This window comes from Monopterus albus, unplaced genomic scaffold (assembly GCF_001952655.1).
Source record: "Monopterus albus unplaced genomic scaffold, M_albus_1.0 scaffold120.1, whole genome shotgun sequence".
Lineage (NCBI taxonomy): Eukaryota > Metazoa > Chordata > Actinopteri > Synbranchiformes > Synbranchidae > Monopterus > Monopterus albus.
The window spans coordinates 528,787-553,612 of record NW_018128000.1 but is presented as its reverse complement, the minus strand read 5'-3'; the positions used below and the strand labels follow the sequence as shown (position 1 = coordinate 553,612).

The following is a 24,826-nucleotide window of genomic DNA, read 5'->3' as shown; positions in this document are numbered from 1 at the left end:
TGGCCTGACTTCTGCATGTGTCACAACTCTATTATAGAAAAAAATGTATTGCCTATGTATTAGTTTTTGTGCTGGACAATTTCCATTTTAATGAATCCTGTCTGAATCAGATTTGCTGCTGGACTCCTATTAATCATCCTACTATGGGAAATATTCTAACAGGAGAGAAACGCAATGTGAGAGGGAAACAGACGATGTGGTTGAAGAATCGCTGATCTGACACCAAAATACCCTTACACATAAAAACAGGCAATGAGGCATGACAAAATGTTTTGAGGCTGTGAAAGGTTTGCCAAACATGAATCTTTAAACGGTTGTCTAACTAGGGCTATTTTCCCACTTTCATGGCTGAAGCTTTTTGCGACTCTTTTTTGATACTCGGAAATAAGATCAGAGTGAGAGCTCTTCAAATTGACGAATTGTCTGTACAGCCTACAGTTTAACGTCACACGTAGAGCGGCGCAGTGAATTCTGTCACCATCGCTGTTGGACTTGCTGTTTCGGAGATTCTGTTCGGTTCCATTTTTATTTGGGTTCAATTTCAGATTAACGGCGTCGGGCTGTAAACAAGTGATTGATACACAACTATTGTGAGGATTTTGTTATCTTTATACGAACACCGGAAACGGTTCATTAGGGCGAAAGTTGAGAGTCGAGATGAGTGTGGAGGCGTACGGGCCGAGCTCCCAGACCCTCACCTTTCTGGACACCGAGGAAACGGAGTTGCTCGGTGCGGATACCCAGGGCTCCGAGTACGACTTCACTGACTTCACCCTCCCTAGCCAGACGCAAACTCAAGGCCAGATCGAAAGCCAGCTGGACAGCCAGGTCTGATGTTTTCAGTTTTACAGGAAGTCACGATGAAGCGCGGTTTACTGAGGCTAGCGGCAGTTAGCTAGCCGATCCAACCTTGCATGCTATCTCGCTAATGTTGAATCAAGCGTTACCTACGTTCATGTTAGCTAACATTTACCGTTAGTTAGCTCGCTGCTAGCTAGCAAGCCCATTAACTAAACCAAAGTAATGTTAGTTGCTTTGGCACGTTTGTTTTGAATTATTGGAAGAAAATCAGTCTTGTATAATATGCAGCAAAGATAAGAGTCTAGAGCACCGACAACCTGTCAACTTATAATGTTAATTAACTAACTGCTATATTTTCCGCGCAGCGTTTCCTCGACGCAGCCTGCTGATCGTTAACATTAAGTCAAGTCTGTGTTGTGCTACAGGTAAATGGTCCTGATGAGGGTCTTCTCAACAATGGAGTGGATGACTCCGTGGCCAAAGCCAGCCAGCTATTAGCCGAGCTCAACTTTGAGGAGGATGAAGAAGACACGTACTACACCAAAGACCTACCTGTGCACGCATGCAGGTACAGTGACAGGATGTCTGTTTACTGTAAATCACCAAGAGAATGATTACAGCTTTCGCGTTTTTGATGAAATAAAGTACTATATTTATAGTATTTATTTTAGGTGTTGGCCTTGTTACACACCAAGTGGCCATAAGGGTTCAAAATTCAGCAGTGTTCATTAGCATCACCTTTCTGATAAAACAATGTACTATTAAAGTTTACAAGTACTACTTATTTCTGACTTGCACACCTAGCTGATTTTTTTTTTGTAGTAGCATGTCGCTAAAGAGCAGAATCTCATGAAAGGCCATGTTCACTGTTGGGTATTTAAAGCACATATTATGTGTTGGATAGTGTGTTAACCCCAGACAAGTAATAGCATTTGTGCACTTTGTATGTAATTTAACCTGTTCTCAATTTGGTATGGTCTTACATTTTGTCAAAGTTTTGTGTTTGTGTGAATAACTACTGCAGTAATGAAAACATTGTTTTTATATGTTTGTTTTTTTTTAGCTACTGTGGTATCCATGATCCAGCGTGTGTGGTGTACTGCAATACCAGCAAAAAGTGGTTTTGCAATGGACGTGGCAACACTTCAGGCAGGTGTGTATTGAACTCCTTTTCATTTCATTCCTCACAGTTTCTGTATGATGTAGTGTATACAACCCTTTTCTTTGTATTTCCATTGCTAGGAAAGTTTATTTTCAATTAGCCGTTGACATTTGTAATATGCAGACTTATTTATAATGTTTAAGACAAAAATAATCTACAGTGTCCTGTTTTTCCAACTGTATTTCAGTATACTACACAAACTATCAATAGGTTATGTCATCGCAGTCAAAGTATATAGATTTTTAAAAAATCACTGGACTCCCTCTTACATGCAGCCACATTGTGAACCACTTGGTGAGAGCCAAATGCAAAGAAGTGACACTGCATAAAGATGGGCCGCTGAGTGAGACGGTGCTGGAATGCTACAACTGTGGCTGTCGGAATGTCTTCCTCCTGGGCTTCATTCCGGCCAAGGCCGATTCTGTGGTGGTGCTACTCTGCAGGCAAGTGCCTTGTATATGGTCCTACACCCATTGCCCATGTTCAGTCATTATAAGCTACTCTGGAGCATGCACTGAAAGCTACATATGCAAATTCCGAAACAGGAAGTTTATCGTTTATTTAATGTCTGTTCAGGTTTTACATGAGTTGCTTCCTGAGGCTCAGAAATCTGTGCATAATGCCACACACACACACACGCACACACACACGCACAAAAAAAATTTCCATACTCCCACCAAAATGGAACTTTGCTGTGTAGTCAGCAAGTTGATCTGCAGCTGTTGTTAGGGGAAGGCCCTGCTACTGCTGATGTCTGTAAACCTTTACTAGGGATCCACTGATGTCGATACCAGTTTTGGGCCTTGGGTTTGATACTACCCTCTAGTACTCGTACTCATAAAAGTTATCCCACTGATACCAATTAATGGCAGCATGACATTAGCCTCATGCTGGCTGAGCCAGTGGTTAGGTGGCAGAGAAGAAATTTCAGCAGCTCAGGGATATTTTAAGATAAGTGATGACAAAAGTAAAGCCGACTGCAAGGCACCAGGTTGCATTTTACACAGGCATCAACACTCAATATATGCAACAAAACCAACAGTAATGGAGAGAACAATCACACACCTGTTGAAGAAATGAAACAACAAAAAGCTTGCAGAAATGTGACATCTTCACTTTCCTCACAGTCAAAGTGCCTAGTTCTGTTCATTCTGCTAAAAACACCACGGTGCTCATTGTACTGATTGGAGTGAAGTTGCAAGTTCCTAAAAAGGTCAGAATTCACTAGTACAGTATGCTGTGTAGTATACTACAGAAATCCAGTCAGTTACATGTTATTCAGTCCAAATGGTGGCATGAGTTTATCTCTTTCTATGCTCATATGTATACAAGAAACTAGAATGAGAATTCAGTTTAAGGCAGCAGAATTGGTACTGTCCTTTGCAAGAATGTGATTACTGCAATGCCTCATACATATGCTAAGTTTCTGTCTGTCTGAATTTTGTATCTCCATGCAGACAGCCATGTGCCAGCCAGAGTAGTTTAAAAGACATCAACTGGGACAGCTCACTGTGGCAACCACTGATCCAAGACCGCTGCTTTCTGTCCTGGCTGGTGAAGATCCCATCAGAGCAGGAACAACTTAGAGCCCGTCAGATCACCGCCCAGCAGATCAACAAGCTGGAGGAGCTCTGGAAGGTATGCACCTGGCATGCTGGGAAGCTTCTCCAGGGTTACAGTAGTTGTTCTGAGTAGTGCTTTATGACCAGAGGGTTGCAAACATAAAGCGACTGCCACAGGCTAAAGGGCTGTAAGTGATAGCTGCTTTCAAGGATTGTTATCTACCTACTAGTTTTAAAATGCTTCAGCCTGTGAGAAGTGGAATCTCAGTGGAACAAGAGTGTGTGATGTGATGTACATATGTTTAGAAATGTTGTGACTGTTTACTTTTAGGACAATCCCACTGCCACATTGGAAGACCTGGAGAAACCCGGTGTGGATGAGGAACCCCAGCATGTGCTGCTGCGCTATGAGGATGCCTACCAGTACCAAAATATCTTTGGCCCTTTGGTCAAACTGGAGGCTGACTACGACAAGAAGCTTAAGGAGTCCCAGGTAATTGAGCAAAATTTCAAAGCTGGAGACTCTGGCATTTTTCAGCCTTGAATGTTCACGGTCATCTACTTTACATGTGGATCGAGTTTTAGGTGACATAGGAGCTCTCTTCAAACATCCATTAATCCTGTTCATAATGTTACATTTACATTAAAGATTATTATATTCTTGTGCTTGATCACACTGGATGGTTAAAGAGGATGCACGTGATGATGTGTTTTTCCCACTACAGGTGTGATCTAGACCACACTGAATTTTTGTTTGGTTTTTATTGCACCTCTACAGTGTAAGGGATAATGTTACAGGGATGTGATATTATACCTTTTGCCAGTTAATCTTTGTTGATATATATTTTTTTTATTTCCTTTTACAGACCCAAGACAATATAACAGTCAGGTGGGACCTGGGGCTGAATAAAAAGCGGATTGCCTATTTCACACTGCCCAAGACGGATTCAGGTGGTAATTCTGACTTTTACTTCCTCCAAGTGGTTTTGTGGTGCATGTGAAGCCCCCACCCATCCCCCTTCGGTCCTGAGAATTGCACGCAACCTCCCCCAACCCTGCAACTTTTGGTGCCACGTGCGCTTGGTTTTGCTCTTGCCTCTGTTTGTAGTGGGGTTGTATAGGTGCATGGTTGTGTATCATTTAGTTCATCATGAACATTGCCCATCCTCCTTTGTTTATTTCTTAGTTATTTTGAGTGTAGAAGGGTTTCTAACTTGTGTCCTTTTGTCAATCCCAGATATGAGGCTGATGCAAGGTGACGAGATCTGTCTTCGGTATAAGGGAGACCTGGCTCCGTTGTGGAAAGGCATTGGCCATGTCATCAAAGTTCCTGATAGTATCCTTTGCACTGGTAACAACTGGCCATTCACTGCTTTACAGTGTCTTCAAATGTGACTCATTACACTGGCACTAATCCCAGAGAGTGTACAATCAAACTATAAACTGCTATGTGTCTCCACTTCCTGTATCCATCATTTCAAATTAAAAACCCTATGCATGATATTTCATAAAAATTCTGAAGCAGTGACTGCAATAATTTCAGTGGTGGGCTGCCACTGCAAAATGTATATAAGGGAAACACTATAATGATAATGTTGGACTTCTTTAACCTGTATTTTAAGACTATGGGGATGAAATTGCCATTGAGCTGCGTAGCAGTGTTGGAGCACCTGTGGAAATCCCCCACAACTTCCAGGTGGACTTTGTGTGGAAGTCCACTTCTTTTGACAGGTAGGTTGAAATTTTAAACCCTTAAATTCTAAACGTGATGTGAACATGTCATTTTACTGCTCTTTAAGTCACCAACCTCTCCACACTACAGGAGGAATATGACCTTTTCATTTTTTTCCTTTGGCAAACCGTTCATAGGAGATAATTTTTGTGTAAATGCACGTATGGCATTTGCAAAGCAAAGATGTCAATGCAAATTCTCTATTTTTGGCAAAGACAATTTCCTGGTGATGCAAAAGTGTGATAATGACTGACATTTGTGTATGTGTTCCTGCAGGATGCAGAGCGCCCTGAAGACGTTTGCTGTGGATGAGACCTCAGTGTCTGGCTACATTTACCACAAACTGCTGGGGCACGAGGTGGATGATGCCACCATAAAGTGCCAGTTGCCAAAGCGTTTCACTGCCCAGGGCCTGCCTGACCTAAATCATTCACAGGTTGGACCTCACTGAGCACTCAGTCTCAGTGACTGCTGTCACTCTGCCACAGATTTTCTTCCTGTCTCTTCAGGACATTACTATCAGATAAAATACAAGTTGTCTCATTTACTGTGATTCATCATATACATCATTGTATTGGTAACAGTGGAAGCTTGTGACTTTGGTTAAGGAGGGCAAACCTTTATTTAAGCAGGCAAAACATTATCTGTTTTGGCTTTAATGTGTGATTTAGATTTCACATCAGTTAATTAAGGTGCTTAAAGGAAGGTTTAGCATCTGTATTTGCAACAATTCACTTAGACATCTTTCTTGTATTTTCAGGTGTATGCTGTGAAGACGGTGCTACAGAGACCTCTCAGTCTGATTCAGGGTCCCCCAGGCACTGGGAAGACCGTCACCTCTGCCACCATTGTTTACCACCTGTCCCGACAGGGCAACGGGTAAGACACCAACCTATAATGTTACATTGTTTGCTACTCCGGCAATTGTGTTTTGCCAATTGGTCCAAATTCTTTCTATGATGGATATTTGTACGTCCTACAGACCAGTTCTGGTGTGCGCTCCCAGTAACATTGCTGTGGACCAGTTGACTGAGAAGATTGACAAAACTGGGCTGAAGGTTGTCAGGCTGTGTGCCAAGAGCCGGGAGGCCATCGAGTCACCAGTGTCTTTTCTGGCTCTGCACAACCAGATCAGCAACATGGACAGGTCAGTGGCATGTGGGGAAACAAACTCTCCTACCAACACTTGACCAAAGGTGCATAAGCCAGTTGTGTAACTAGGAGGTCAAATATGAATAGAGCAGAGGCAATTGAATGGCTTATTTTATTACTTATGTTCTGCCCTCGCTTGGGAGCGTTCTGAAGAATTCTTTGCTAGGCAGACAGATAACCCATCCACACACGTATTGCACTAAATGGTTTTTTTATTCCTTCTCATTCGGTGCACAGTGTGCCAGGAATTGATATGTATGAGTGGTAAAACTACAAAATAAGAAAACAAAATATAATTAGCTCTACAGCAATTAACTTCCCTGTTACTACAATCAAACATAAAGCACATTGTCAAGCAGTATAAACGTATGTACTTACAGACGATGCTCTTTCAACGATATACAACTGAAGATAGCGTGAGTTTCTCACTCTCTAGCGACATGAATTCTCTTAACATGGCAAACAGTTTTTCTTGCTCTAAGAACATAAACACTAGGATAAACTTGGAAACAAAGAAGCCGTCTAGTGGCTGGGTGGTGACATTACACTCTCACCCTCAGTGGCCAGAACAACTTATGTCGCTTTGATCTAAAAATTCACCAGGTTCCCATACTCATTCTTAAAATGTGGCACCAGTTTTTATGATTCCTGGCACTAAGGGCAGGCACACATTTATAAACAGAATCTAAAGTCAGGTTCAGGTGAGCCCTAAGCATGTCCTTTGGCTTTGCAGTTTAATATTCTATCTATTTGTAAATTTGTATGTACTTTAATGCTCACCTAGAGGAGAGGTGCTCAAACAGAATAAAATCTAATTAGAGTTTAGACCTTCAGGCATGACAGGTATCGAATGTCTGTACCAGCAATTGCAACTGAACCTCCTGAAACACTGACTCATTCAAATTTAATTTGGAGGTTGTGAATATTGAGCCCTGGTTTGCATGAACCTGAAATGTTGCTGAAGCAAGTAAATTGCTCTAAACTTTAGGCTGCTGCCACCATAGGATTGATGTATTTTAAACAGAATCATTAGATTCATTTTTGTGTAGAACTCCCAATGTGAATTTAGTCAGGGTTGTCTGTAGTCAGCCTGGTGTGCTGTTGTCTCCCTAGTATGCCAGAGCTTCAGAAACTACAGCAGCTGAAGGATGAGACTGGTGAACTGTCATCTGCTGATGAGAAGCGCTACAGGGCTCTGAAACGCACAGCTGAGAGGGAGCTGCTTATGGTAAGGAGGATCTCAAAGACTAAGTTGGCTCAGGTTTGAAACTGAAGTGTTTACACTATTAATGGTTTCCTATTGCTGCAGCTGGGAGCAGTCAGTATACAAAGGCTATAGCTCTTTAGGTTTTGGTAGCTTAACAGTGTTTTAGCCAAAGAGTCCAAACCCTTTCTGACTGTGCTCATTATTCTGTGTAACCAAGAGCTTTGATCACCTCCATACTGAGGATTATGATATCAAGGACGCTTGTGGTAATTTTTGTGTGTACTGCTTTGTTGTGCTTCACTGTTGTATCCTGACTCCTGTTTTTGTTTGAGGATAGAAACTTATCTTTCTCTGTGTTGTCCAGAATGCTGATGTGATCTGCAGCACCTGTGTTGGGGCTGGTGACCCTCGTCTGGCCAAGATGCAGTTTCGGTCCATCCTAATTGATGAGAGCACCCAGGCCACTGAGCCTGAGTGTATGGTGCCTGTGGTGTTAGGAGCCAAGCAGGTACACACAGTGTTTGGCCAAGACAGCGCACGATGTTACACTGTAATGTTTAAACACAGTTGTGTTATTCAAATATGAAAGTATCTTTGACTGATCGCCTCTGTCTGTAATGTGACAGTACAGGTGCAGATATGTGTGCATGTCCTTAGACTTTAGTTCAGTACTGTATGTAGCTTAACTTTGTAGCTTTTAAGAGCAGGAAATGTTTACCACACTACCATGACCCCACATTTGCTCATGTTTTATTTTGTATCATTATTTCACTCTAGCAGTGAGCGAAAAACCTTTCAGCACTGAAGGAATTTAAATGTTTTTTGTTGAAATCAGGGTCTTGCAGCAAAAGCTGGTAATAATGTCATGACAATAAGAAAACAATAAGAAATGGGTGTTGTAGGAACATGTGTAATTGCTACTGTCAGCATTATTCAAAATTTTGATTTCAATTTTTATTGAAATCATACAACTTAACAATATGGATAATGTCTTTTTAGACAGAACACACTGATTTGTTATGAACATTCAGAAATAAAAGCTTTTCCTGTTCTGCAGGTATTGTACATTAACTCACTTTTCACACTTGTGTGACTCATCCTCCTTCCCACAGCTCATTCTGGTGGGTGACCACTGCCAATTAGGTCCTGTGGTGATGTGTAAGAAAGCGGCCAAGGCAGGCTTGTCCCAGTCCCTGTTTGAACGCTTGGTAGTTTTGGGGATCCGGCCAATCCGCCTGCAGGTCCAGTATCGCATGCACCCGGCTCTCAGTGCCTTCCCCTCCAACATCTTCTATGAGGGCTCCCTGCAGAATGGCGTCACTGCAGGTATGTAAAAATTCAGCATGTCATTGTCTTGTTTAATGGAGGGGAAATTAGTTTCCACTGTGGCTACAACGGTAGCAGGTAAAATGATGTATAAATTCTCAAAGAACATCCTTGTTCTCCACTAGCTGACCGCATCAAGAAAGGCTTTGACTTCCAATGGCCACAGCTGGACAAGCCCATGTTCTTCTATGTGACTCAGGGCCAGGAGGAGATTGCCAGTTCTGGAACCTCCTATCTCAACAGGTAACATCACACATTTCTTTGGATTTTTTTTGGTGTAATTTAACTCAGAGATCTGTATTTATTCATTTTATACAAAGTGCATTGAATACAACAGCAGGGAAAGGTCTAACCGAAGCCACACTTGTAAGTGCTCACCCACAGCCTTCACATCAAAACCAGTATGACAAGCTCAGATAGTGCAGGGCATACCTAATTATGAAGGAATCCTTCCCTCTGTCAGTCACAATAAACAAAGTACAGTTTCTTAAAAATAATCAGTATATTTTTATAAATGGACCTTGTTAAGGGAGACTAGACTTCAATCAGACAAGTTTTTTTTTTTTTTTAAGTAGATTTTTCTTCAACCTCAGCAATGCAGTAAAGGTTGCGTCCACATCACTAATTGGTGTTTATCTGTTTGCAGCTTTCACAAGGGTAGTTATTCTTATCCTTAGTTTGCAGGGGTTGCAAAGTTGATGCACCCTAGATGTGTTTAGCCATTAACTTCAGACTTTTTCCCAGAACTGAGCAGTTCTTTATTTAACGGATGCTGATGTGTTAAGGACGGAGGCTTCCAACGTAGAGAAGATCACCACCAGGCTGCTGAAGGCTGGAGCCAAACCCGACCAGATCGGTATCATCACCCCATACGAGGGTCAGCGCTCCTACCTGGTCCAGTACATGCAGTTCAGTGGCTCCCTGCACACCAAACTTTATCAGGTACCACCTGAGAGATGAGGCTTAACTTTAGCTAACATTATTTCTAAGATAATTAAATTATTTGTATATTCAAAATAATGTTAACTGAGCAGAGCGGTTTGGGCTTATGTGTCTTTGGCAAAGGCAACTTTCTAAAGACGTCTCAGACAAGACCTGAAAGTACAATTAAATTCACATTGACATGTTCTCATTAGTTAAGTCCCTTTCTGTGCAGTTTTGGGCAAAAATCTTTTTGTTCTTACAATGCAATCTCCTCTTGTGTTGTATCCAACTGTAGCAAGTGGAAATTGCCAGTGTGGATGCCTTCCAGGGCAGAGAGAAGGACTTCATCATCCTGTCTTGTGTCCGTGCGAATGAGCATCAGGGCATCGGCTTCTTAAATGATCCTCGTCGTCTCAATGTGGCGCTGACCAGAGCCAGGTAAAAAAAAAACCTCAGGACTGTTGAAGAAATTCGGCACAGCACACAGCCAGCTCATTGGTTTATTCTGAGTTGTTTTGAATTCCACGTAGAACCAGATTAGGAATAATGAAATTCACATAGTTCAACTGTTGAATACTTTGACTTGTTGCAGTGTGAACACACATTGAATCCACTCTTTAACAGTGATGACAATTTATATTAAAATGCCCATCTCCCTAATTATATGTATTAGTTCATGAGACTACTGGAATTTCTTTATGCACAAACTTGAGCCAGATTAATTTGAAAGATGTAATTATCAGGAAAAATTCTACACATACTGTTATTTCCATACTGATCAGCAGTCCTCTGTGTGTTGTGTATGAAGGTATGGTGTGATCATTGTGGGGAACCCTAAGGCCCTCTCTAAACAACCCCTGTGGAACAACCTGCTTAACAACTACAAGGAGCAGAAGGTCCTGGTGGAAGGGCCCCTTAACAACCTGAGGGAGAGCCTCATGCAGTTCAGCAAGCCCCGCAAGCTGGTCAACACCATCAACCCTGTGAGTGGAACAAAGTGCTTTGGAGATGCATACAACATAATGGCAGTTTTTTAAAGTCCTCTGATACTAAATTGAAACTCTTTGGGGTTTAGGGATATTGGATAAATGAGACTGTTGGTTAAATCCCAAAATCCAAATCTTTCTAATGACTGGTGTTTATTTTAGGGGGGACGTTTCATGAGCACAGTGATGTACGATGCTCGTGAGGCCCTCATCCCTGGCTCTGCCTATGACCGCAGCAATGCAGGTATTTATTTTTGTTTATTTATGATGTAATGGCATGACCTTTTCTTATCAACAGGCAGCATTTACTGTCCAGCAACATTAAGCTTGCTTGGTGGTGTTTTAATTAAAAACTGGCACGAACCTTGTCCTGCATGTTCTCTTTCAGCAGGAACATGTACTTTCAAACTCATGACCAGATCGGGATGATTGGGGCAGGTCCTGCTCACATGGCTGCTATGAATATCCCCATACCATTCAACCTGGTGATGCCACCAATGCCTCCACCCAGCTACCTGGCTCAGACCAATGGGCCAGCCGCAGGTACAGTACAGCGCTGAGATAGTTACATAAAGTGAAAGTTAGCGAACTTGAATCCAGTTTGTCAGTTTTGGTCCAGAGGGAGTATGTAATCCAATTACATTACAGGAAAATACCCCATAATGTAAGGTGTGTCAAGGTATGGAGTTTTGACAGCTGATAACCAGCAGTGTCCCGAGCTTGGATTAGTTCTTCAGTATGTTACTTCTTTGTTCTATGACTTGTTTCCCTTTTTGGCATCATTGTCATGGCAGTGTTGACAGCCAGTGAGTGTGTGACGTTTAAGGTCATCAAGTGACAGAGCTCAAGGGTCGGCAAACAGGCAACCGAGTTAGCTAACAAGAGCTCACATTCTGTCTTTCGGCATGAGAAAGTGAGACTTCAGCATCTTCTTTTAGTGTACATTATGTCACCAATGTGGTGACTATCCAAATGTGCAAAGAAAAGAAAAGTTGACCAAGAAAACTGAGCGGTCAGAGAAATATGCATTCATTTTGCCCCAGTCCAGCATAAGGCCTTTGTATTTGATTTGCACAGAGACTGAGAATACAGAGGTGAGGACAGCAAAACTTCGACAGTTAAAATCTTTCTGAATCATCAAACAAGTTGTTTGTGAGATCTGTAACATGGCAAGAGAGAACCACTACTGAAGCTTCAGAAAGTCAAACCGTGGCGTTCTTTCCCCACTAGGCTTGAATGTATTTTGTCTCAGACTGCCTTAAACGTGAATGTACACTCACTGGCCACTTTTATTAGGCACACCTGTACAATTGTTTTGAGCTTCATAAACACAGATGTTATGGTAGACGTATTGCATTGACTTGCATATGGCTGCACAGGTGTACCTAATAAAGTGGCTGGTGAGTGTAAGTCGCTTGTAAGTTATAAGTAAGTTCAATAAAAGTCATTTGTTTATCACTAATTGTTCTGGACCTTTGATGTTGAATAGAAATCAGATTTGGACCTTTTGAATATTAAGTTTGAGAACCCCTGTCCTGTGAATTATGGATAAAAAGAGCTGATATTTCACCGGTCAAGTTACTGGAACCTTGTTATGATGTTGGGAGTGATGGTTGATCATGTTTGTTTCCACTGTGGTTCTGATCTTTTTTTGTTTGTTTGTTTTCTTTTCTTTAAGGTCGTGGAGCCATGAAGGGTAAGCCTGGCCGTGGCGGGCGCCAGAGGGTACGTGGCTCAGGAAACCAAGGTGCCAGTCAGGGTAATGGACCAAACAGTCAGGTTAGCCAGGATGGGGCCTCCCAGTCCTTCTCCCAGGGGCCATTGACGCAGGGCTACATCTCAATGAGCCAACCCTCTCAGATGAGCCAGCCTGGCCTCTCCCAGCCAGAGCTTTCCCAGGTAAGGCATCACTATTACTAGAGGTGTGACAAGATCTTATAGCACAAGATCAATAAGAGGATGCCAGGTGTACCTGCAGTATGCATACTGTAAAAAACTTTGTTGCATATTTCCTGTATTTTTTTAATGAGCTCATTGACTCTAACTGATCCCTACTATAGGTGCTGCTGGCATTCTGGTATGAACTATATGGTACTGTTTGTGAGGTGCTTCATATACTTTACACTGTGAGAAAAGATGTTAGTTTTCAGATTTAAAAGGTTGACTAGGATAATAAAGATAGAACAGTAAAAGATAATGTGTTTGGGTGTAATGTACTTTGTCCTTTTTGTTCTCCAGGACAGCTACCTGGGTGACGAGTTCAAGTCCCAAATCGATGTGGCTTTGTCCCAGGACTCAACCTACCAGGGTGAACGTGCATACCAGCATGGCGGAGTGACCGGACTGTCACAGTACTAAAGTGTAAGCACATAAATGCCAAGGCCTGAAGCTTCCAGGAGTAGCTTTAAAGAGTTTGGCAGAGTGACATTCAGTTTGACACGGACACTGGTGATAATCATCAGTTAGACGGGCAGGCTTCTCCCAGCTGTTTGACAGAAACTAAAAACAACTGGTTTTCTGTTTTGCAGGATGCTTGAAGAACGGAGCTAGGCTTGATCTGAGCTTAGTTCATCAGCTTTTTAACTGGGAAATAATAAAAAGACAAAATGGATACCTGTTTTCCTCTGCTACAACCGAAGCACCACCGAGTGAAAGCGACGGGATAGCGAAACCAAATCGATGACCAGCGCGAGAAATAAGTGAGAAGACGAAGAAGAAGGCTCAAACAGACAGGCAGGGACATGGCAAGAGAGGCCGTGTGACCAAGCGAGAGGCAGGGACCAGTGCCCATGCAAAGTGAAGGAGAAGAGTCAAGAAGAGTGCAGTGTGTGTGGTCCAGCTGCAGAGGGAAGCAGCAGAGATCTCAGTGGCATCTCAGGGGTATCCAAATAAGCCAACTGATCCCCTTCACCCCACAGCCTCCAGGAAAGAAAGGAAAGCTCTTAATGCTTCTATAGATGTCTTCAGATGAGGACCCAAGCTTCCCAGCTCAGTTTGAAGAACTCGTTCTCCAAACCTGGATGGTCACAGAAAGCCTTCGAAGAGGCAACACAAAATCCCTATGCTAAAAGTTGGTTAGTTACGTAATCTGTATGATATCCCAGACTACTTAAAATTAGGTTTATCACGGGAGGAGAGTAGCAACAAAAGACATCTGCTGTACCTCGGCAGGAAGCAGCAACACAACCACTCGGAGAGGAAACAAAAACATGGTTTCTGTGCTGAAGTCTAATATTAAAGAGCCTTGAATTGAAATACCTTTTTATTTGCCTCGAGAACCACTGAATAGTTCACTAGGGGTTTAATGGGGTGGTTTTGACCGCACGTCAGTGGTGGAGGGGCACAGGGATTTCAGACTTTTCTCAAGGCACGAATCCCACTGATACCACAAACATCATGGGAGTTTTTTTTCTCAGAAGTACCTTTCTTATAATGGAGCACAAAATTGCAAAAAAGTCATTGAAACAATCAAACACAACCAGCACTGAATATTGAACTCGGTGTCATTTGATGTTTCAGCGAAGGCTTTTCTTTATTTTAATCTTCTGAAAACTGGGGTCATGATGTCCTGCTGTGCTTTATGGCCTGACTGCTTTTTTTTTTTTTTTAAACACTCTGTGCACACTTCAGTTTGGCAAATGCTTGAATGCTTTGCATTGAGTGACTCCTCAGGGGACTGTGGACTGTCTACACTCATGACACAAATCCCTGCTCAAGGTGAAACTAATCAATCCACCACAGGTAACTAGTAGAAAAGGAAGGTGGCAGAGGAAGAGAGGGGTTAGAGGGTTTCCCCATCTGGAAAACAAGTTCAGGTCATGGACAGGGTTGAAATGTTAGAGGGAAACATGGCTTGACTACCTTCAGTACCACAAATTTGATCAAGTGTCATTTCACACAGCAGTTTGATTTTGTTAATGTTCGCCTGCTGGTGGCCGATTTACCAAGCCCCACAGTGTTAAACGTATGTCAGCAGTGACCCAAATGTTCTGATTTACAGATAATCAGGTTTTAAAAAGAAAATCTGTCAGAACCTTCAAATACACCTTGTTTTAAAATTCATCTTAATCTGAAAGGATTCTTTGTATAGTTTAAAATGAACCTACTCCAGTCACAGACAGTTAAAGGACCATCAGTATGGATAAGATGATGGCAAGGTGATAAATGAAACAGAAGTGAGAACCCTGAATCAGTGCCTATAACCAATCATCTTCACAAACAGCTGCAGCACAAGTATGAATGTAGAAAATCAAACTACCAGCATTTAAACCCTCCGGACACCACAGGGCTCAAGGAACCCAGAGGAAAGGACTTTTTTTTTTTATTTAATATCAGGCCAGGTAATGATGAGGTCAAGAAGTTCAGCTGCTGGGTTGTGTAAAGGATGGGCTGCTGGGGGGGCGAAGCCACCTTCCTTCTCTGTGCAGTAGACACAGACTGGTAGAATTTCTTTTTCCTTCTGTGGACTTTGATTTGTGCAAAACTGTTTTGCCTGCACTATGTAGAGTTCCTGATTTCCCTTCCTGGACAGCTGTATGAACCAGAACCTCAAGCTGATCCAGACTATGCTTTTGTCAGGTGATTTTCTGCTTTATGCGTTGTGTTATTCTGTTAAATTGGGTGTTATTTAGCCATTTTGTGTGATTTTACTAAAGAATTTTGTAGCAGTTTGCTGACAAATGGAATGAAATGTTGTTCATTAGAGTTTTGTATCTCTTCAAACTGTCCGCGGGATTGTAGTTTTGTAACTCTTCCAGAAAAAACTTTCTCAACACAGAATGTATTCCAGTGTTGTTTCTCACCTGCTTCTCATCCCAGCAGGTATGACAATCATGTTGCGAATAGACATGTCTAACTTGAAAGTAGCTGGGGTTTTTTTTGACAACTTTTCATTTGTGCGATTCATTTCACATATCGATCCGTACCGCTGAACTCCTAACATGTTGTAGCTTTAAAAACCCGCTGTCGGAATTTTATTGCTTTGGTGTTTTTCCCCATCTCCTGAGCCACAGTGAACTGCAACATGCGCAGTAATCACTGAGGTGATTCAGTTGTAGATTAACCATTTGCATCCAATCATGCAGAGATCAAATTGGACTGGAGATCTCAATGTGATGTAAATACCTATTTGAAACAATCTTATTTGTAGTGACGTTTCATTACATCATCTTATTAAACTGAATCAATAAAGTCCAATTGAGTAGGTTTTGTTTGAAGTTTATTTCCAGATGCTGACAAATATAAAACATATTGCACCAAAACATGTATGTATACAAGTAGAGGTTTTCACACCTTTGCCTGTTTCGTTTTGTTCTGCTTTCTCTTCATCAGTTTTTTTTTCAGCTGTCCATGTTTCTGTCTCTGGATGCTCTCCTGGATTCTTTGTTTGAATTTCTTCTTCTGGCTTCTGATCTTCTCAAGCTCAGCTTTCCTCTTGGCCTCCAGGTCTGGATCCTGGAACAGAGGTTTGATCAGAAATTGGTTTGACTGTTAGCATAGTTGGTCTCAAACGGGAACCCTGCAAAAATGTTTGGATTTACTTCCATACATATGTATATTCCAGCAACCCTGAGCACATTGGCACCACCAGAACAAAAGTTGGATCAAGTCATGTTAAAGGGGCCGAGTTCATAAGCATATGTTTATTTCCAAATACTCAATTTAAACCCTAGTAAATATGTATTCATTATTAATGTAGCTTTAGAATCTTTTCACAAGGTTGCCCAGAGACAAATTTCATATGATGTACTGTGCACTGGTGAGACTTTCTAGGTAGCCCCGCAGTTAACACCAAGTTATATTCTTGAAATTAACCTTAGTATGAATATACAGTTATTTAATGCACAGAAACACAGGACCTGTAGAGAAGAACCTGATATTTTGTTGCTTCATCTTGAGCATTTACACGTTAAATTTGACTTAAGATGTGCCAAAACCAGACGTAAATGAACAGCAGACAAGTGTACTTGCCTTCCCCTCCAGAATCAGTTGTTTCCTCTTATTGATCTCCTTCTTCTCATCAAGGTCTGTTGACTCAAGTTTCTACATGACAGATGACCAAAAAACACTTCATCATTTACACAGTCTGATCACAATTTGAAAAATGTAAATACTAGAAAATTGAGTTACTGTTGGTGATAATGAGGAATGTTCAAAATTTAGGGCTGATCCATCAGTACTCTCCCCTACACCAACATTTTTAACAAATTCTCACTGTACTAAACCAGTAAGTGGTAAAATAAAGACTGAATATTAAGAAAAGAAAAATCCATACTATTTCCCACTCCCGTCTGGTCACGTTGACCTGCGTGAGGATCTTCAGCACTTCTTTCTCCTCCACGGGATATTCCTTTAGCTTCGTCTCTGTACAAACACATTAGACCAGTTTGTGGTCAGCTGGAGATGTTTTAGGACTTCCTGCTTTTTCAGTTTCCTCATACGTTGCCATGGTCATGTATGCTCTCCTAGCCATAGCCATTAACAACAAACAGTCTATCCATCAGGTCATTTCTAGGCTGTGCGGCTGCCATTCTAATCTGATTGCCGCTATCTTCATTTAAAATAAACCAGATGTTCCACCAAAATTCACAGCTGACAGCCCTCATGTTGGATCAGAGTCTATTAAACCAAAAAAAACATGAAGGAAATGGAATTATTCCTGCAAACCCTGCAGCCTTTAGAACCAAAAGACTTACTAATCTGTTCTTCAATGGAGTGGACTAGGTGGATGTCGTACTGCGTCACCAGTGTGATGGACACGCCGTTCCTTCCTATGAAAGAAGGTGTCACATATGAGCTGCTGCAGGAAAACAGGAACATTTACTAAAAACCTGTTCCAAGTTGACAGTACCTGCTCTTGCTGTTCGTCCGACTCTGTGGATGTAGATCTTGGGAAGGCCGGGGGTGTTGTGGTTGATGACGACCTGGACAGTTGGAATATCCAAACCCCTGTGAGTCAGAAAAGACCATGTTAGAGTAACGTGATCACAGCCTGTAATCTACAGATGCCTGTATGAACACTCAATCTAAAACACTGTGGCTACTTTGGGAAGAACAGATTTTTAAATATGCAAAAAATGGGGACGCTCTGTGGAGCCCTCTTACCTGGCAGCTACGTCTGTTGCAATCAGGATTTTGTAGACACTGGCCTTGAACTTGGCAAGGTTTGCAAATCGTTGTTTCTGGAGGAGACAGAGTTTATTCTGTGGGTCTGTTCATCTGGTTTAATCCACTTTAATCCCTCACAAGTGACAGTTTCTCTATTATCACATAGCCTCTTCCGTTTCTGCCTTTGTCCCTTTAATGGGATAAATATGATTTCCACATTCAACACATGCTTGTTGAGGAAGGCTCACCTTTCTCTTCACACAGCAAAGTCAGATTCTTTCTATGACAAAACCTAAATTTGCATTTAAACAGATTAAGATATTTTTCTACTGTTATTCCTTCAACACGGTGGATTCTTCCTCATAACCCAAAGAAACATCCCTCAGAAATTTACTTACTGATGTTTTTCCTCAGTGATCAGTGCCTGCCACAGTTTCGAGCTGTGATAAGTTTGTAAACTGCGCTACTCTCACCTGTTTCATCATGGAGTGCAGAGAGATCGTTGGAAAGTTAAATTCCCGCAGCATCATGGTAAGAATTTGGCAGTTCCTGTGAGGAAAGAAAAAAAAGGATCAAAGATTAAAAATTCAAAAACTTTTTTTTTTTTTTTTTCCTTTTTGGCCAAGTTTCTATTCACCTATTAAACAATTTCTTTCTAATTGAAACTGATCACATTAGTTTTATGCATGCAACTTGATGTTTGCATTCATTTCTCTGTGTTGTTGTGGAGTACTGGGCATGATTCTCCTCTGTGGAGGGAACCACTGTGCAGCAGTGATGTTTGTCTGGGAGTAAATAAGGAGGCACTCGGTTTCTCATTTTTACAAAGAATAAACTGTGATTCTTAATAATATATGGTTTATTATTTCACAGGATTAGAGGCTTAATTTGCTTTTTACACATTTGAAATGTGCCACCTCTCTCTGATTCTGTCACCCTGACCAATATTTTCTAGAGCCGCCCCCCGTCTAGACTGTAAAGATGCACAACATATATGACCTCTGAATCACTTCAGGACTTCTTACTTGCATGTGTTAGTGAAGATGATGATGGACCAGTCATCGTGCTCATCAGTGAATGTCTGGATCAGGTGGACCAGGTAGGCGTCCTTCACCTTCTCAGGGGTGAGGATATACCTCTGGTCTAGCTCCTCCACTGTTCGTGTTCTGTTAACAATATGACAATTCATTCTTCTATGTACATGAATTGTTTTCTCAGAGGTTCAAGCACTGTGGTCACAGTACAGAATCCTGAAGCTGCTGTACATTCAGGCCCAGACTGAGCAAAGGTATGAGGATAATTAAATGCTTTCTCACTCATAGTAAGGACCAAATCGGGATGACTTGTATATTCCAGTGTGCACATAAAGTGGAAATCTGCACAGCAGTTTAAAAAAAAAAAAAAAAAAAAAAAAACATCTTTATGCTGTGGCCATATTCAGCCACATACAAACTGCTCAGTTCACCAGCTTGACTTCACAACATAAACCAAGATGATCTCAGCTACATAAGCTCATTATACAGAAGTAAAACCAAATAACGAATGAATAAATGTGCGTGCCCCCATCACAGTGCAGCTCAGTCAGGTTGAAGGTTCAACATTAACTACAAAGGCAAAAAACCCTGTTCTACCTTTTGTTTTACAAAACTATACTGTTAACATTTATCATTTAGTTTAGAAGATGTCTCTTGTTTCTGAAAGACTCTAGTGCTATCCTGTTGTATGGTAGATTTACTCTCACTCTGCTGAAACTGATATTCCTTTAGCATACAGGCCAATAACATAGGCCGATATTAGTCTCCTCTGCACACACAGTTTGACAGCTGCAATCCCCAGTTAAGCCATCAGTTTGAAATTTACACCAGGATGGTCTCTCAGCCTTCTCCCTACCACAGGTAACTCACTCCGACGTGCTCTCCCAGAAGAAAGGTTTGTTCATGGCGATGTTCTTCAGCTCCTGAAGCGTGTCAGTGAGTGTGGCGCTGAACAGCAGTGTCTGTCGTTTAGGCGGTAGAATCCCCAGAATCACCTCCAGGTCTTTGGTGAAGTCAGTACAGCCCTGCTCCAGGAGTCGGTCAGCCTCATCCAAAATCTGACGGACACAAAAACATTATCACAAACTGTGAAAAAAATTCTCAAATGTAAAATTCATAACTTTAACACATGAACGGTAACAATTACAATCCCTGGACAAGTTTCTTCTAATATAAATATTTAATTTCTATCATTCCCCATTTATTTTAAATCCTATTTTAAATTTTATTGTTAAAAAGACACTTTCAAATACTAATTCCACAGCCATATAAACCCAGGATATAGAACCGAAAGTTGAAATCACCAGGAACTGGATCTTGCTCATGCTGAAGGTGTTGGAGCTGCGAATGTGATCAGCCAGTCGACCCGGTGTGGCAACGACCACGTGTGGCTGGTTGGTCAGCTCCAAGGCCTGGCTCACCATGTCTGTCAGTAACACAGCAGAGACGAGGTCAGTACACATGAGAGGCAACACACAAAATAAACATTACTAATAGTTTAAATGGCAGCTACTAGCTTCTGCTGTAGTCGTACCACTTACACTGGATCATGTTCATCTGAAGACTTTAAAATCAGGTTCTACAGTTTTAAACTATGCAACGTCTGCTGCTGTTCCTTGATAGGTTTAAAGCTACTGTAGGTCATTTCCTTTTAGACTAGAGGGCCTAGTGAAACTCAAAACATACTGACACCATAAGCCACTCCTGCTCCCATCACACCGTTACAAATGCCAGGTTGTGACAAACTGCACAAAATGCAGCCTGCAGCCCGAAGGCAGCATTAGTTACTAACGAGTAAATGGGTCAGTCTAGTAGAACCCCCTGGTTACAGTTAATGTGGCACAAACACTACACAAAGCTTGAGTTACTCCCTAATTAGAAATCACATGAATTCACTTAAAAAAAAAAAAAAAAAATCATGACCATGCCAGGTCACTAATGTTACCAGAGCAAACACACTAGCTTTAGATGCTAAAGTATCGAGAAGGAAGAACACCACATCTGAGCTTTCACTCTCTCCATCTCAAAAAAAACACCATAAGCCACTCCTGCTCCCATCACACCGTTACAAATGCCAGGTTGTGACAAACTGCACAAAATGCAGCCTGCAGCCCGAAGGCAGCATTAGTTACTAACGAGTAAATGGGTCAGTCTAGTAGAACCCCCTGGTTACAGTTAATGTGGCACAAACACTACACAAAGCTTGAGTTACTCCCAAATTAAAAATCACATGAATTCATGGACGGGGGTAGTATATCTGAGATATGCCATGTCCTGTCCCATCTTCATTTGATTTAGCAGACAATGTGTGAAATCTTAGTTAATGCACCTTTAAGTATAAAACAAACGTCAACATCACAAACCCTGACAATAGAAGTGCCAAAGTCAAATGGCAAAGAGAGGCATACAGTGAACACTGGCACATTCTCTCTGCACATACTACATGTATATTGTTGTGGTTGCACTGTTGCTGCTGAATGAACTGAAAAGAAAGCTGCCTGCAGTGATTTATGTACTTACCCATTCCACCAACAATGATGCAGTCCTGCAGACCCAGAGGTTTCCCCAGGACTCGAAACTGCTCAGCGATCTGATAGGCCAGCTCCCTGTATGACATCACATTCAGAGCCCAAACACTGCCAGCTGACACTGCAGAAGGTTTCAAACTGTTTTGCCGCAAGCTTGTTCATCTTAACTGAGTTTTCCTAGTTAACTTCATCAATAACAAATGGATTAGATGTGAAAATGCTTTGTGTCGAAGCCTTCTTAAAAGATAAAGAACAATTACATCAGGTTCACAAAATATATTTAAATTCCGAAATATCCATAACCTTTATTTAATCAGGTAGTGTCACTGAGATCTGGATCAATATCTGGATGTGAAATGACTGTATGAACATTTAAAGAACCATCCATAAAACGACCAAAGAAAGAAGTGCAGTTTACAAGAAACATTAGCTGCTTTTAAAGTACATTTATATAAAGTATTTTCATTTGTGTTTTCTGCACATGAAAGTTAAGTGCATCTGTGTCTTACTGCAGTCTGTACTGACCTGGTAGGAGTGAGCACCAGACAGAAGATGCCATATGGGTCCTCTGACAGTTTCTGCACCACTGGCAGCACAAACGCTGCTGTCTTCCCACTTCCAGTCTTGGCACAGCCCATACAGTCCCGACCTGTGTGAAAACATACACAACACCTTCATTCACCTGCTCTGATCCATGGCGTACTTGGTATATCCCCTGTCAATTCAAAGGATTTCACCTGTCATGACATTCTCAATTTCCCCAACAAATGACCCCCAAGAGCTGGCCGACACATTTAATACAGTATATGTGTGGAAAACAACAGGAATTTCTAACTTTGGAGTTTTTAGTTTCTTCAGGTTGTGTAACGTTACCTTTGCTGAAAAGCACTAACCACTGAATTGACTGATGTTTCAATGAAGATCTACATTACATATAGAGACAGGCTATTTACATTACAGGTAAGTAAAAAGCTTGAGAATATGTTTTAGTATTACCTTCTAGGATAGCTGGCATGCAGTTTTCCTGGACAGGAGTTGGTTTGTTGATCCCCAGCTGTTTACACTGTTTAATCAACCAGTCTGAAAGCCCCAGCGACGAAAAGTCACCCATTTCTGATGTACCTCCTTCTCCGCTGCTTGATAGCTATTTTGATGAGCTGTGTATATCAAAACAGTCACTAAAAATACTATACTCTATTACCACGTAGAGTAAATCACCCTCACGTGCTATTTCCGGTCGCTGTATGTACGTTACAGTGCGACGTCGATGTCTTCTTCGGCAGAGAAGGGTAGTCTGGAGGCGGGCACTGCTGCCCTCTGCTGGTCAAATCGTAGAGCTATCAAAATTATGAATTTCAGCCTCAGTTAAAGCATGACATACGGGACCAACAACCGATTTTGGTTGGCGTGCTGTTCATTTTAATCACAAACAAATGTGGTTTTGGAGAATGTTTAAATATTATGTGAAGTAAACCCCGTTTTTTCTTTGGTGACATACCATAGCCTTTATTTAATCAACCTACATGTATTTCCCCAAAGTTTTAACCATATTATAAATTATATATATTAATAAACGCACATGTCATACACTGGGATAGCAGACAATTCCTTGTGCACCCCCAGTGATCTTCGATTGCTTACAAGATATTTGAGGGGCTCCAGTTTAATTTTTTTAAGGTTTAGCAATAAACACATTTTTATTAAAATGTATGTGAATAGGATTGGTTGGAAAAGCTCATATGTTGCTTTTGAAATGTAAATTGGCACAAGATATTAACCACAATTGCCTTTTGTTTTTTACCTATATTTTATTTTATCACAGATTGTTGTTCATGTTTTACATTAAGTGGATGTTTCTTTTAGCACAAGACCCTTACATCCCCAGTGTAAGAAGGAGCGTTACCGCAGGTCATTCCTCCCCACAGCCATCAGACTGTACAATACATCACTGCATCACTGTTCCTGATCTCTCTCAAATACTGTACATTGCCCTGCTTTAGGTATTTTTAAGTATTTGCTCAGAGATCCTTATGGCTGAAACACAGGTTTCTCTCCCCCATTGTGGGATTAATTGTGAGAGTAATATTCGATTGTTCTTGATTTCCCAGTTGTTTAGTCTCTACTGCTGTTCCTGATTCTCTCCAGTGCTGCTCTGCCCTGTTTTTAGGTGCCTTTGATTTGCTTATATTGTGCTGTGTAAAATGTAATGTTTTGATGACCCTACCTTTATAATCCTTGTGTATGGGTTCTAATGCTTTGTTGCCTTTATGTAACTGTCTATTTTAAGACTAAGTGTTTTTTGTTACTACTTACTTACGTACGCATGCGCCGCATGGAGTGGTAGCAAGTTACAGCAGCTGTGTCCTCGTTGTGTTCTTTTCTGTGTTTTTATGTAGTTTTGTTCTTATGGTGTTATGTTGGTTGTTCTCTATTGCTGCTGTAACACAGAAATTTCCCCACTGTGGGATCAATAAAGTACCTACTCTACAGAACTCTTGCAGTACCAAGTCGGTGCAGATGTATTCTGTCCATTTTACATTGTGTGTATTGAGGCCTTCACTATAAGTCACTGTCTTTTAAATGCCATGAGTTGTTCCTATTGACTTTTAAATGCAGTCACTTGACTTATCAATTTTTTTTAAACACATTATTTTATTAAATTCTACATACATAGAAACATTCTACACTTCGTAGCTCTTTTTTAACTTGTATATATGTAAATGTGTACATTTTTGTCTTCTGTTTTTTTACTTGTGGTTTGTGTTTTATTCTCTTCTTATATTGCTGTGCACATCGGGGGCCCTTTGGGCTTTAGTGAAATTCCTTGTATTTTTGATAATACTTGATAATAAAGTTTATGCTTATACTGCAGTATATGATGCCTACTTTCCTTTAGAGACACGGGTTTAAGAACTGTTCAGTTTAAAAGCTAAATTGGATGGGAATAGTTTTCTGCTGCACATGAAATCTAGATTATCTGTGTGAGGGGTAGGGGGTGCTGTGGTGTAGGCAGCTTGCTGAAATGAGTTCTTCAATGGGATGTTTCACTTAGTGATAATTTGTATATATTCTGATGACAGTTAGTAAATGTTTTATTGTCATTATCTTTGCTCAGACACCTTCATTTCCTCCTTACATATGTAACATATGAGGTAGGTGTGAATATGTGTGGGTGTGCAGAGATTGAGCTGTATTTCTGTGGTTCAAGATCAAGCCCAGCTTTATAGCCATTTCTACACATAGGTATGATGTACATACATACTTTTATTTGACAAACCTTATCCTAGCCCTAACCACTGAGGGGG

General features: G+C 41.2%; 2 protein-coding genes across 2 annotated transcripts; one reads left to right on the top strand and one right to left on the bottom strand.

The window, feature by feature from the left end:
* Positions 1-167: 167 nt before the first annotated feature.
* Positions 168-16,057, top strand: LOC109966845 (UPF1 RNA helicase and ATPase). The gene is made up of 24 exons (XM_020612026.1): positions 168-828; positions 1,227-1,369; positions 1,865-1,954; positions 2,239-2,406; positions 3,421-3,601; positions 3,857-4,018; positions 4,392-4,479; positions 4,763-4,861; positions 5,148-5,256; positions 5,534-5,693; positions 6,018-6,136; positions 6,240-6,404; positions 7,523-7,637; positions 7,981-8,124; positions 8,729-8,942; positions 9,068-9,185; positions 9,728-9,884; positions 10,162-10,304; positions 10,675-10,849; positions 11,015-11,121; positions 11,241-11,395; positions 12,531-12,751; positions 13,091-13,213; positions 13,381-16,057. The coding sequence occupies exons 1-23, from the start codon at positions 658-660 to the stop codon at positions 13,208-13,210; spliced, it is 3,324 nt and encodes a 1,107-aa protein (XP_020467682.1). The 5' UTR covers positions 168-657; the 3' UTR covers positions 13,211-13,213; positions 13,381-16,057.
* Positions 16,058-16,059: 2 nt separating this feature from the next.
* Positions 16,060-23,042, bottom strand: ddx49 (DEAD (Asp-Glu-Ala-Asp) box polypeptide 49). Its single transcript, XM_020612025.1, has 13 exons — positions 22,518-23,042; positions 22,047-22,170; positions 21,514-21,599; positions 20,298-20,419; positions 19,864-20,051; positions 18,985-19,125; positions 18,433-18,508; positions 17,957-18,033; positions 17,703-17,800; positions 17,548-17,622; positions 17,127-17,215; positions 16,823-16,894; positions 16,060-16,306 (listed from the first exon to the last, which is right to left on the bottom strand). The coding sequence occupies exons 1-13, from the start codon at positions 22,630-22,632 to the stop codon at positions 16,139-16,141; spliced, it is 1,431 nt and encodes a 476-aa protein (XP_020467681.1). The 5' UTR covers positions 22,633-23,042; the 3' UTR covers positions 16,060-16,138.
* Positions 23,043-24,826: the final 1,784 nt, after the last annotated feature.